The sequence below is a fragment of the Stegostoma tigrinum genome, chromosome 1 (genome assembly GCF_030684315.1).
Source record: "Stegostoma tigrinum isolate sSteTig4 chromosome 1, sSteTig4.hap1, whole genome shotgun sequence".
NCBI lineage: Eukaryota > Metazoa > Chordata > Chondrichthyes > Orectolobiformes > Stegostomatidae > Stegostoma > Stegostoma tigrinum.
Window position 1 is genome coordinate 95,610,129 of NC_081354.1, and position 14,442 is coordinate 95,624,570.

Here is a 14,442-nt window from a genome sequence, read left to right on the forward strand (position 1 = left end):
AGTATTTCTGTTGAAAGTTTTGGACTAGTATGTTGAAATTTTGGTTAATTATAAACTTCTTTCTCCATGTTTCTTAAAATCAAATCAAAAATAACTTTTAGATCTTTAAAATATCAAATAGACCCGTGCCAGACACAAAATGGAACATTAAATTTTGATTTTATTTCCTAGGGGCATATCTACATTGGTGAAGCTAGCTGTCAGCACAAAGCTAAAGCTGGATCTCTGAAGAAGTATTGTATTAGCAGACAGTTTTTAGAATTAAAGGGAACAGAGACCCAACAAAGAAGGCTGATTGATCAAAACAGGAGGAATCATCGAGACAGTTCATGAATGGAGTGGTGCTTGCAACCAAGTTTCAAGGCTAGATTGGCGAAAGTGAGGTATTGTAATTCCTTCTGGAATTGAATGACATTTGATTGTCTGCTAAGTCAGTAAAATGCGGGAAAAATTGCTCAGAAGTCACATGGATTAGTCTTGATTGTGTTGCTATTTTTAATGCCATGACCTGAGGTATTGATTATAATATATTACCCATGATTTGAAGATCATAGAAGATCAAAGAATCCCTACTGTGTGGAAACAGGCCCTTCGGCCCAACACCTTCAGGGGACAATGGACCTGAACACCCAGATCTCTCTGTTCATCAATTTTCCCTAGGACTTTTCCATTTGCTGTATAGTTCGCCCTTGAATTTGATCTTCCAAAATGCATCACCTCGCATTTGCCTGGATTGAACTCCATCTGCCATTTATCTGCCCAACTCTCCAGTCTATCTGTATTCTGCTGTAATTTCTGACAGTCCCCTTCACTATCAGCTACTCCGCCAATCTTAGTGTTATCAGCAAACTTGCTGATCAGACCGCCTACACCTTCCTCCAGATCATTTACATATATCATAAACAACAGTGGTCCCAGCACAGATCCTTGTGGAACACCACTGGTTACAGGTCTCCAATTTGAGAAACTCCCTTCTACTACTACCCTCTGTCTCCTGTTGCCCAGCCAGTTTTTTTATCCATCTAGCTCGCACATCTGGACCCCATGTGACTTCACTTTCTCCATCAGCCTGCCATGGGGAACCTTATCAATCGCCTTACTGAAGTTCATGTATATGACATCTACAGCCTTTCCCTCATCAATCAACTTTGTCACGTCCTCAAAGAATTCTATTAAGTTGGTAAGACATGAGCTTCCCTGTACAAAACCATGTTGCCTATCACTGATAAGCCCATTTTCTTCCACATGGGAATAGATCCTATCCCTCAGTATCTTCTCAAGTAGCTTCCCTACCACTCACATCAGGCTCATCGGTCGATAATTACCTGGATTATCCTTGCTGCCCTTTTTAAACAAGGGGACAACATTAGCAAGTCTCCAGTCCGCTGGGACGTCACCCGTGTCTAAGGACACTGCAAAGATATCTGTTAGGGCCCCGGCTATTTCCTCTCTCGCTTCCCTCAATAACCTGGGATAGATCCCATCCGGACCTGGGGACTTGTCCACCTTAATGTCTTTTAGGATACCTAACACTTCCTCCTTCCTTATGTCAACTTGACCTACACTAAGCAAACATCTATCCCTAACCGCAACATCTGTCATGTCCCTCTCCTTGGTGAATACTGATGCAAAGTACTCGTTAAGAATGTCGCCCATTTCCTCTGACCCAGCGCATAACATTCCTTCTTTGTCCTTAAGTGGGCCAATCCTTTCTCTAGTTACCCTCTTGCTCTTTATATATGAATAAAAGGCTTTGGGATTTTCCTTAACCATGTTTGCCAGCAATATCTCATGTCCTCTCTTAGCCCTCTTAATCCCTTTTTTCAGATTCGCTCTACATTCCAGATATTCTTGCAAAGCTTCATCTGTCTTCAGTCGCCTAGACTTCATGTATGCTTCCTTTTTCCTCTTGGCTCGTCTCACAATTTCACCTGTCATCCATGGCTCTCTAATCTTGCCTTTTCTATTCCTCATTTTCACAGGAACATGTCTCTCCTGCAGGCTAATCAACCTCTCCTTAAAAGCCTCCCACATATCAAATGTGGATTTACCTTCAAACAGTTTCTCCCAATCTACATTCCTCAGATCCTGCCGAATCTTGGTATAGGCGACCTTCCCCCAGTTTAGTACTCTTCCTTTAGGACCACTCCTTTCCTTGTCCATGAGTATTGTAAAACTTACGGAATTGTGGTCGCTATTTCCAAAGTAGTCCCCTACTGTAATATCAACCACCTGGCCAGGTTCATTCCCCAGCGCCAGGTCCAGTATGGCCCCTTCCCGAGTTGGACTACATACATACTGCTCCAGAAAACCCTCCTGGACACACCTTACAAATTCTGCTCCGTCTTGACCCCTAACACTGAGTGAATCCTAGTCAATGTTGGGAAAATTAAAATCTCCCATCACCACCACCCTGTTTCTCCTACACCTTTCCATTATCTGTTTACATATTTGTACCTCTATCTCACGCTCGCTGTTGGGAGGCCTGTAGTACAGCCCCAGCATTGTTCCTGCATCCTTCCTGTTTCTGAGTTCTACCCATATTGCCTCACTGCTTGAGTCCTCCATGGGACCCTCCTTCAGTGCGGCTGTGATATCGTCTTTGACCATTACTGCAACTCCTCCACCCCTTTTACCTCCCTCTCTATCCCGACCGAAGCGTCAATATCCTGGGACAATCATGCCCTTCCCTCAACCAAGTCTCAGTAATAGCAATAACATCATAGTTCCAGGTACCGATCCAAGCCCTAAGCTCATCTGCCTTGTCTATTACACTTCTCGCATTAAAACAAATGCACCTCAGATCACCTGTCCCTTTGTGTTCATCATCTGCTCCCCGACTACTATTCCTTTTAGTCACACAGACTCCATTATCCAGTTCCCTACAGGCTTTCGTTTCTACCTCTTTTCAGTCCAATATTTGGCTCCCGTTCCCATTCCCCTGCCACATTAGTTTAAACCCTCCCCCACAGCATTAACAAAAGCACCCCCAAGGACATTGGTTCTAGTCCGGTTCAGGTGTAGACCGTCCAATTTGCAATAGTCCCAGCTTCCCCAGAACCGGTTCCAATGTCCCAAAAATCTGAACCCCTCCCTCTTACACCACCTCAAGCCACACATTCACCCTGGCTATTCTTTCATTTCTGCACTGACTAGCAAGTGGCACTAGTAGCAATCCTGAGATTACTACCTTTGAGGTCCTACTTTTTAACTTGGCTCCTAACTCCCTAAATTCTGCTTGTAGGACCTCATCCCGTTTTCTGCCTATATCGTTGGTGCCTATGTGCACCATGACAACTGGCTGTTCGCCATCCCCCTTCAGAAGGTATGATTTAACTATCACTTTGTGTCGGGCTGGAGCTACCTTGCCATTGTAGTGCAAAGTTGAAGTCACATAACCAACAGAGTACAGTTACCTACCAGAAGTAGTCTTAGATCTCTTGGCTTAAGTGTGTTCAGATTGTGCAGTCATCGGCAGTCAATGTTCAGCATTGTGTTTTTGGTGACTTGCCAGATACTGAGGCAGTCCATGTTCAGATGCAACAAGACCTGGATAATATCCAGGCCTGGGTTGACAAGTGGCAAGTAACATTTGTGCCACACAAATACCAGGCAGTGACGGTCTCCAATAAGAGACAATGCCACCCCTTGACACTCAACGGTGTTACCATCACTGAATCTCCCACTATCAACATCTTGGGGTTACCATTAACGGGAAACTCAACTGAATTTGCCACATAAATACAGTGGCTACAAGATCAGGTCAGAAGGCTGGAATATTGTGGCGAGTAACTCACCTCTTCTCAACCCAAAGCCTGACCACCATCTACAAGGCATAAGTCATAGCTGTTATGGAATACTCCCGACTTGCCTGGATGAGGTCACCCCCAACAACATTCGAGAAGCTTGATACCATCCATGTATTCAAGCAGCCCACTTGATTGGCACCACATCTGCAAGTATCCTATCCCTCCACCGCTGACACTCGGTCGCAGCACTGTGTACTATCTACAGATGCATGGCAGAAATTCACCAAAGATCCTTATACAGTACCTTCCAAACCGAGGCCAGCTCCATCTAGAAGTACAAGGGCAGGACTCAGCAGATACATCAGAACATCACCACCTCCAAGATCCCCTCCAAGACACTCAGCATCTGGCTTGGAAATGTACCACTGTTTCTTTACTGTCACTGGGGTCATAATCCTGGAATCCTCTCCCTGAGGCCATATTGGGCCCACCTACAGCACATGAACTACAGGAGTTCAAGAAAGTAGCTCATGACCACCTTCTCAAGGGCAACTCAGAATGAGCAATAAACAGTCAGCAACGCCCGCATAATGAATACAATTTTAAAACAGCCAATTTGAATCCTATGTTGCTGCTTTTGTATCAATGTACTGTCAAAATCAATTCATATCAAACAAAAAAATGTGGTCACAACAAAATTATTATACTTAATTCACAACACATTGGACTTCACGCTTCAAGAGCATTGACCATTGCTAGAGATGTGGCCTTTAATTCTGTGGCTTTAGGTTTTATGCTCATCTTCCCCAGTTTTCTAATCAGTGTCGATCTTGCGTGTCCATTATGATAAGTCAGCTTTCTGATAAATTAGCTTGTTAGTACATATCCTACATGCGGTATTGTTGAAAGAAAGACACAAGTCTCAAGGCTTTTCATTTTAAAATCATCAGGACATTTCACAAGAATACCAAGTTAAGGGGAAAACTTACATTTATACTGAATGAGAGGAGAACATTATTTGGTTGGCAAGTAGACTCTGATTGGTAGAAGTTTTGCCATGGAGATATACCAGTTAATGTTGATTGACAGTTAACTGCCAAACTTGGCTTAAATTTTAAAGCAGGCAGATTTTTAGCTCCGAATAGTCAAGGCATTTGCCTGAGAAATAAACCTGCAAATAGCTGCAACTTATTTTATTCAGTTGAAATAGGCTCAATGCATGTACATATTCTTTTTGTCTGCAAAGAACAGGGCCTGTGTTTTAATGCTACACTCTCAGTATACTGCGTGACTGACTAACAGTCAATTGTAATTTGGTTATCAGCATAATTCTTTGCACAGTCAGGATTATCTAGAAAAACGCTGTCCAATTGCCAAAGTTATTGCAAATTCTGCAAGTACAGGCAGATTCGATAAAATCAGTCCCTTTCTGAGGGCAAGTAGTTGAAGGGATATACCATTTGATACACTAGGCTTTGATAGGTCAGTCAAACACAGTTTCCCTTGGAAAGCACATATTGTGGGGTGATTTCAGACACTATTAAACTTGATGAATGGTCTATGTCTTTTGGATCACCAAAGTCTGTCTGCTCTCTTATAGATGTAAGAAATTTCATGGTGCCAGTTAAAAGAATAGAAGTGGGCTTCCTGATGTCCTGGTCATATTTCATCGCTAAAGTAATATCTAGGCATTAGGATTATTGTTTGTGGGGTTTGCAGCAGGCAAATCAACTGCTTGTTTCCTAAAACAATGACAATACATAAACATTCTTTCTTGGTTGCAATACACTTAGGAAGATCCTCAATCTTTCCCAAAACAACCTTTTAACTACATAGGATGGGAAAAATCAGAGTTCATTCATGACCGACAAACATTGAATTAGCTTGCATATCAAGACATTTTGCTTTTTGCAGAAAGTTATCAATATTTAGAATAAATTGTTGGCTTGACAGGCAAGTGCAGATTTGCTCCCAATAATTAAAAAAGAAACAGCAGGGTGAGTTTCTTGCTGTATTCAACATAAATTTGAGAAAGACACGTTAAGTTTCTGAGTAAATACCTCACTCGGTAATCTCCCCAACTTATTTTGCTGATCTAAAGAGGGCAGAGAAGGATTTCTAAGATTTTGGGCCTTGAATTGGCCTCTGATTTTTCTATTTATTTTGCTTCCTCCAAGAGATTACACTGTGTAAAGGAATTATGATGTTTAATCACAATGCCTTGTGTTTTTATAAATTTCATATTGCAAATGCAAATAAGACAATTTGCATTTTGTGTAAATGTGTCTGCCAAAACAATTTACATAAATAAGACATTGCTTCATGTCTGAGCTTGTGTTCTCTCCTCAATTACAAAATATCCTTACCTAGTCGGAGGCTTCAGCTTCTTTTTCAGGCCAAGGTACAGTTTTAAGGACTTCACAACTACTTCTCTTTCTGTTTTATTGCTCTGTAAACGTTACGCATTATAATTAGTAAGCAAATTGAAAAGACTTTTGTCAATAAATGTTTATTAGATCTTTAAGGCTTATATTCCCAAAAGAGCAACAGTACTTTCATTCTTTACTCCAATCGTCAATATATTATATCCGAGTCAGGAATTTGCAAAACAGTTAAACTGTTCTTTGCTCAGACTTGAACACCATAACAGCTAGGTGACTCTGCACTTTTGTCTGCAATAATAACAATCCTGTATAAGTAGAAATTACTGAACCAAAGTTGAATTGTTACAGAGGTAGTAGGAACTACCGATGCTGGAGAATCTGAGCTAACAAGGTGTAGAGCTGGAGGACCACAGCAGGCCAAGCAGCATCAGAGGAACAGGAAAGCTGACGTTTTGGGCCGAGACCCTTCTTCAGAAATGGGGGAGGGCAAGGGGATTCTGAAATAGTTAGGGAGAGAGGGGGGGGCGGATAGAAGATGGATAAAGGAGAAGATAGGTGGAAAGGGCACAGACAGGTCAAACAGGCAGGGTTGGAACCAGTAAAAGTGAATGTAGATGGGGAGTTAGGGAGAGGATAGGTTGGTCCAGGGAGGACAGACAGGTCAATAGTGGGATGAGATTAGTGGGTAGGAGATGGGGAGAATGATTAGGAAGGCGGGGATGAATTGGGCTGGTTTTGGGATGCGGTCAGGGGAGGGGAGTTTTGAAGCTTGTGAAATCCACATTGATACCATTGGGCTGCAGGGTTCCCAAGTGAAATATGAGTTGCTGCTCCTGCAACCTTCGGGTGGCATCATTGTGGTACTGCAGGAGGCTCAGGATTGCTATGTCGTCCAAGAAGTAGGAGGGGGAGTTGAAATGGTTCGTGACTGGGAAATATATTTGTTTGTTGCAAATCGAGCTTAGGTGTTTTGCAAAGTGGTCCCCAAGCCTCTGCTTCGTTTCCCTGATGTACAGGGGGCCACATCGGGAACAGCGGATACAGTATATCACATTAGCAGATGTGCAGGTGAACATCTGTTTGATGTGGAAGGTCTTCTTATGGCCTGGGATAGGGGTGAGGGAGGTGGTGTGGGGGCAGGTGTAGCACTTCCTGCGGTTGCGGGGAAAAGTGCTGGGTGTGGTGGGGCTGGAGGATGGCGTGGAGCCGACAGGGGAGCCATGGAGAGAGTGGTCCCTCCAGAAAGCAGATAAGGGTGGGGAGGGAAGAATGTCTTTGGTGGTGGGGTCGGATTGCAGATGGCAAAAAAGTTTGAGGATGATGCATTGGATCCAGAAGTTGGTGGGGTGTATGTGAGGATGAGGGGGATTCTGTTTCGGTTGTTATTGCGGGGAGTGGGATGAGTTGTGGGAAATGCAAGGGGCAAGGTCGAGGGCACTTTCGAACACTGTGGAGGGGAAGTTGTGGTCCTTGATAAACAAGGACATCTGAGATGTCTGGGAGTGGAATGCCTCATCTTGGGAACAGATGTGGCGGAGGTGAAGGAATTGGGAATAGGGGATGGGCTTTTTGCAGGAAGGTGGGTGAGAGAAGGAATATTCTAGGTAGTTGTGGTGCTCGAACAGCTCATCCACTTCACCAACACTTTCCACCGCAACCTTAAGTTCACCTGAACCATCTCTGCTACCTCTCTCTCTCCTTCCTGGACCTCTCTTGTCTCAATCTCCGGTAACCACCTGGAAGCTGATATCCGTTTCAAGCCCAGCGACTCCCACAGCTAACTAGAAGACACCCTGTCCCACCCACCTTCCTGCAAAAGGCCATAAGGTGACAGATTTTAGTTGAATATAATTCTGAGAGCGATGGTGAAAACTTTCATGTGTCTACAGGCTCAAGGTAGGTAAAGGTCTTTTCCAATCAGGGGCACTCAAAACCATGCTACAATATTTAATGTTGTTAGATGGATAATAGGAGTAAAGGTGTCAAATTACAACATTGTGAAGTCCGATGGAGGGAACAGACTTGGCAGCCCATAATAATGAAAGCATCATCACAGAGAAAGTATAGAGCTGGATGAACACAGCAGGTCAAGCAGCATCTTAGGAGCACAATGCTGCTTGACCTGCTGTGTTCATCCAGTTCCACACTTTGTTATCTTGGATGCTCTAGCATCTGCAGTTCCCATTATCTCTGATCAGAAAGAAAGGTCAGGCTTTGTTGCATGGTTATAATGAAGGCCCATTGCAAACAGAAGCCCTGCACGGATGGGGAGTGTGGAACGTAAATATGGAGCAATCGCAGGATTTGAGGGCAACTTGGTCATGTTCACCAGAGACTGCACCGCCTGATGGGACACGTGCAAAAATAGTGCTTGTGCCAGAGATACAAAAATCTAGCAGCGTGAGGTAATTACTCACTGCATCTCTTTTTGTTTTAGCGTGAATGGTGTTCCAGCACAGGTTTTCCACATGCCTTAAAAAAATTATAGACGTGAGGATATCAGTGCCACAGTTCAAAGTAAAAGTCAATATTTTATTACACAGATCAATCAAGTAGAAAACTACTCAATCCTTGAGGAATTTGGATCGCATCAAGCAGAGCACTGACAGTCAAGGCACAAATACAATAACAGGAGGCACAGGGAAAATCTCAACCCAGTTCGGTCATTACGGAGATAACATGGTGTGAAGCTGGATGAACACAGCAGGCCAAGCAGCATCAGAGGAGCAGGAAAGATTGACGTTTTGGGTCGGGACCCTTTTTCACAACGTGTTATCTCAGATTCTCCAGCATCAGCGGTTCCTACACTCTCGGTCATAATGAAAGCAGGTAGATATCAGGTGGCTTGGCAAACCAATGCCCCTTCTTCCTCTCTTTGATTGTTACCTTGCCCACTTGAAGATCCTCACCATCATCTTTCTTCTCAGAGGACTGTTCTCATTCATATTCACTACAATCTTCCGTTGTGACTGACATTGTGGGGGACCTTGTCTAGGGTGTACTGCATTGCACCACTTCGCCAATTCTGGCATCAGCGCCTTATCTTGAGTGCGCCAATCAATGGTCTGTTCTGCACCGGACCTTGTTGAAGAGTGATCAGGGCTGTCTTCCTCCTCAATAGTAGCCTGAGGATTTCTTGGAGGTGTCATCAACCAGTGGAGGAGTGAATACACTTTATCACACAGCAACCTAGCCTTGTATAGGCTGGGGACATTTGAAAGCGGTTGGTTATCTGTGAGCTGTCCACAGACTGAAAAATTTGTGGCAGCTCCCTGGATATCTGGTGAAGACCTACTTTATTGTGAGCTTAAATGGCTGGAGCATTACAGGGGTAGAATCCTCTCCTGTTCACAAATATGCCAGTTGATGACAGCTCTAATCTCTATGTGGGTATAATCAATTGCTCCTCAAACCTGTGCGAAACTAAGGAAGGCTGAGAATCCTCATGACATTGCTGCATACTCCTTCTGGGAAGTTGTTCAAGGAGGAAACAAGATGAATTGGTGGCTCTCATGAAGAGTGCATCATTGACATCGTGGTTGTACCAATGAATTGTAGAATATGTAATGTCACAGTGGCCTCCAGATTCTATGGATTCTATGAAATCAATCTTTTTGAACACGCTATGGCTCACCTATGGGGCAGGTGACATTTGCACCTAGACCCTCTGGCTCAGAGGTAAGGGAGACTGCCATTGCACCATTAGATCCTTTTGGATGCTGTGAGGAATGAGTACAAGTTAAAGTTTTGTGTTGTTTGGAACTCCAGACTTCAGTTCTCCAGCACCCACAGCACTTTGCTTTTATTTGAGTGCAATTAGCATGATACGAATGCATGTGTATTCTCACCATTTGACTGTAAGAAAGAAAGTGAGCTTGCCATCTAAGGAAAGCAAACTTAACTGTGACAGTTTAACTCCACATCAATTTTTGGACTCTCACTTGACTTAACTCAGCACTCCTGCCGTTATCCTTCACACATCAGGAAGAGTGAAACTCTCCTTCTGGGGCCACTAAATGTAAATGTTCTATCTGTCCCCAGTTTTGGGAAGGATGGGTCTCACTCCGTACCACACAATGTTCCATTCACTTGGATTGTGCTGCACCACTTGTCCCTTATGGGAAAAGTTTGCACAGAAAAAGACCTTTAACCAGAAGTACTCCATGCAGTGGCCCACATATAATATCCCCAAAGTTTTGTGGTAAAGGAGATAGTGGATCCCATTGGATGGTTCCAATTCTTACAGGAATAGCGCGTCTAAGTTACCCTTCTCAGTTCTTAGTTTGATAGTAATTCTTATTTATGTGATTCAATAAAATTTTTTAAAAATGCTTTTCCCATGAATTATTGTTGTTTCATCTAAACATATTTCATTCTTTCCCTGTTATGCGAAGCGGGAAAACTTGCTTACAATTTTAATTGGTTTGCAAATCTTATCTTTTGTATCCAAAGAAGTTTGAGACTTCCAAACTAATCTGTAACTGTTTTGGTAACATTCAGGTTTGGATACTATTTGCAAAAGCTTAAGTTATGGTTTAAAAGTACTGAAGGAGAAAAAAACTTCTGTTTGCACTGTGATGAAACTGCCTTGCTGTTAAGTCTGTGAAAACAGGAGCCAAAGCTGACCAAACGGTTCATTTTAATCTGATTCTTAATTGAGTGATGACTTGTCCTTATTTATATGCTGCATTGTGCTGTACTCTTAATCTATCACCCTGAATAATTAAAAGCAAACTGGAAGAAATATTACCAACAGTGCTTCCCTAACACTGGCTTGAACAATATTCTACATGTTTTGTTTGTTTAATGTCAACAGTTATTTATAAAGCTATTGAAAATGAAAATGCTACATCGGCACCCAACAAGTATCCTACAATACTTTTCCTTTTATGCTTCCTTTTGGTTCACCTCTGGAAATCCAGAAAAGGGAGGGCGGTAAACAGGGTAAGAAATTCAAGGTGACTGTGGCAGTGTAAAATTAGAGATATGGGGTAGTGATGTCACCTTCCACTTGTATTACTGTGTTTGAAGACAGTAGATTTCCATATGGATGTTTGCCTTTACTGGCTAATACCACATTCAGTCATTCCTGCTGGTTCTGGGCTTATCAGCACATTGAACAGTCTCTGCTTTTTGACCCAATAGTCTGGATTCAAAGCTCCCTTTGTAGTTAATGGGTAACTGGGGCAAGACATTACACATCCAGCATTTTTCTGAAATCTTGCAGCCTAGGAAGCCATAACACTGATGGTTTGACTTATCATGTTATTGCTCACCATGCCATATTAGATTCTACCATGTCCTGCCCCAGACATACAGTATTAGGTGCAGGTGGAGCAGAAGGTTAGGAATAGTATCAACCATCTTACACGAGTCCAGAAGGTGTGCATTACATTTTCTTAACCTACAGTCTGCCTGTACTTACCAATAACTCAGTAATTTTTGAACCATTCCTTCATAAGGTTAAACGTGGTGAGGTTCATTGACATTGGTACAGTTTACTGTCCCATTTATAATTCCGCAAATACTGGAGCAGTCTGCGCTGATATGCAACAAAACCTAGGCAACATTCAGGCTTGGATTGATAAATGAAGAGTAACAGTAAAATATTCAAAATATTAGCATGCCTCCAGGGAATGTATTGGTTGCCTGTCCTGCATTCCTGCTCTACTAAATTCGGAAATAGGCGGATGGGAGTCTGTGCTCCAAATTCATTTCCAGTTTTGCCTCCCATCTACTCCAAACCCCTCTGTCAGACTGTGCTAAACTTTCTGGCGAAAACTTATAAACGAACAGTATAAAATGTACATACACACCTTGGCGTCCTTATAGAGGAGCAGCTTTTCATCCCGTAGGACAAAGTAACGCTCCTGAAATTTATTTCCGGATAATAATTTGGATGGCTCTTCTCTCCATTTTAGAATTCCTGTTTTCACAGAGTCTTTGACATTTTTCACTGTGAAATAAAATATAGCTTCAGTTACTTTCTATTCCCATCCCACGCTGGCTGACCTGTTACTCTGCTTGGAAATACATTATATTTACATTCTTGGCTCTTATAATTTTACATATTACTGTCCTGAGCAGAGAAAATTCTAAGACAGGTCTCAAAATTTTGTCCACTATCAAATATTTAGGCAGAGATGCCACAGAAATGACACTGGTAACGGTATTTTGGCTTGGTCTTTGGTGATAGTCAGACAGTCGGTACATATTTAAACATACTTTCAAAATTATTATTTAAGTTTTAGTATATTGAGACTTTGAGCATAAAACATACATTGAGGGATGAGGGAATTTGGGCCTATTCTCCTTGATGCAGAGAACATTAAGAGTCGGCCATTTTGAGGTGTTTAAAATTTGGCCAATTTTGACAGGGTTAAGAAAGATATTCTACTTTCACTGTTGTTACGTCAGTAACTCAGGGTCAGCATTTCAAGATTGTCACCAAGAAAGCTAGGAGTGAGAATAGCAGAATTTTCTTTATTCAATGAGTTATTAGGATTTTATATGTGCTGCCCGGGAGAGTGGTACTGGCAAATTCCCTTGGAGGTTTGAAAAGAGAGCTGGATATATATTTGAAAGTGAAGGGGTTAGAGAGTCAGGGATACAGGGCTGGAGGCTAACAAGATAGCACTTTTGGGAGCTAGTGTAGAAATGATGGCTCAAATGGTCTCCTTTTACAGTGTATTAGTCTATGATTATAGAATTTTTTTATGATTCTAGATTAAATTACTTTATTATCATCAGAAGAATATTAGGAATTAAGAAATTCTACAATATGTTCACACTGTGGCTCTTTTAAATAAAATTTAATTGATCAGATTAAAAGCGTGAGTATATTTTTTATATCTAACATGCAGCACTGAAATATTTGGTCCTGCCCCCCCCATCTTGGCATTTTACACTCAACTTGCAATGACTTCTATTTTGCCTTGTGTGTACTTTTCAGTATAACCTGTTATTTCTTTTACCCTCACATGCTGATTTAGCTTTCCCTGGAAGAGAACCACACTATTCAACCAGCCTTTGAGGTAGCGAGATCCACATTTTCACCAGTTTTTTGATAAAGACATTTCTTCTGATTTCCCTTCTATACTGGATGACTTGTAAACTATCTTAAATTAATGACTGCAATGTTTCAAAATTTTAAGCATCTTTAGCAAGTCATTCCCTCAGTTTTCTTTTATTTGTCTGCCCCTCAGCCACCTAAAATAAAAGATAACCAGGCCTGAGAATACTTTTATGGAATAAACGGATTGTGAGTAGGAATGACAATTCAATCCCTTGAGCCTCCTCTGCTTTGATACCATCATGAATAATCTCATCTCAGGCTCAACTCAACATTCCTGCCTGCTCTCCATTACCCTTCTATCCATTATTCATTAAAAATCTATCTATCTCCTCTTTACATTTTCTCAATTCCAGCGTCCACCCCACTCTGGGATGGTGAATTCCACAGATTTATGACCCTGAGAAACGTAGTTTCTTCTCATCTCTGTTTTAAATCTGCTACCTCTTATTAAGTTATAACCTCTCATTCTACATGGCACCACAAAATGAAATATTTTATATCTGTTAAGAAAGAAGATAAGAACATTGGGTATAGGAGTAAGAATAGGCCATTCAGCCCAGGTTACTCCTTTCAATGAGATCACGGCAGATCTTTTATCTCAAATCCACTTTCCTGTATTATACCCATTTCCTTTTATATCTTTATATCTAGACTACAGAATTCTTTATTAAATATATACAACACATATTTCTACCCCTGGGAATCATTTTTGCACATTCTCCCATGCAGCTATATTTCTATAAATGACCAAAATTCTGGACAGTACTGCAAACTTTGTTAAAGCAGGCACTATAAGCTTAGTATGCAGCTACTCAGAATCTCAATTAAAACAAAGAACTGCAGATACTGAAGATCTGAAACAAAAACAGAAAATGTTGGAGGAAATGAGCAGGTCTGGCGGCAACTGGGGAGAGAAAGCAGAGTTAACGTTTCATGTCCAGTGACCATTCTTCAGAATGGAAGAGTAAAATGCAAAATGCCGATTATTTTTCTTACTCTATCAGCTTCAGTTGAATTTATTTCTCTGAGAAGGTACTTTGAGAATACACACAAGCAGAAATACAAAAAGCCTGTTCTAATACAGACACCTAGATGGTGCATCAAACAAAGTTGTCTCAGTTTGAGTAGAACAGAACAAGATGCACTGAACCAAACAGTTGGGCTGACACTGTAAGTATCATCATTTGTGTGGCTGACAAGCATGATGAATTACATTATCTTTCTCAAAATGTCT

The 14,442-nt window shown here is 41.8% G+C and overlaps 1 protein-coding gene across 5 annotated transcripts in view; it reads right to left on the reverse strand.

The window, feature by feature from the left end:
• arap2 (ArfGAP with RhoGAP domain, ankyrin repeat and PH domain 2) overlaps window positions 1–14,442 on the reverse strand; it is a 326,408-nt gene that overhangs the window by 26,920 nt on the left and 285,046 nt on the right. For all 5 annotated transcript variants that reach the window (XM_059647100.1, XM_059647094.1, XM_059647098.1 and 2 more), the window contains 2 exons: window positions 11,950–12,089; window positions 6,116–6,198 (listed from right to left, as the gene is read on the reverse strand). In XM_059647100.1, coding sequence (XP_059503083.1) covers window positions 6,116–6,198; window positions 11,950–12,089 — 223 coding nt within the window. The remainder of the gene's footprint in view (window positions 1–6,115; window positions 6,199–11,949; window positions 12,090–14,442) is intronic.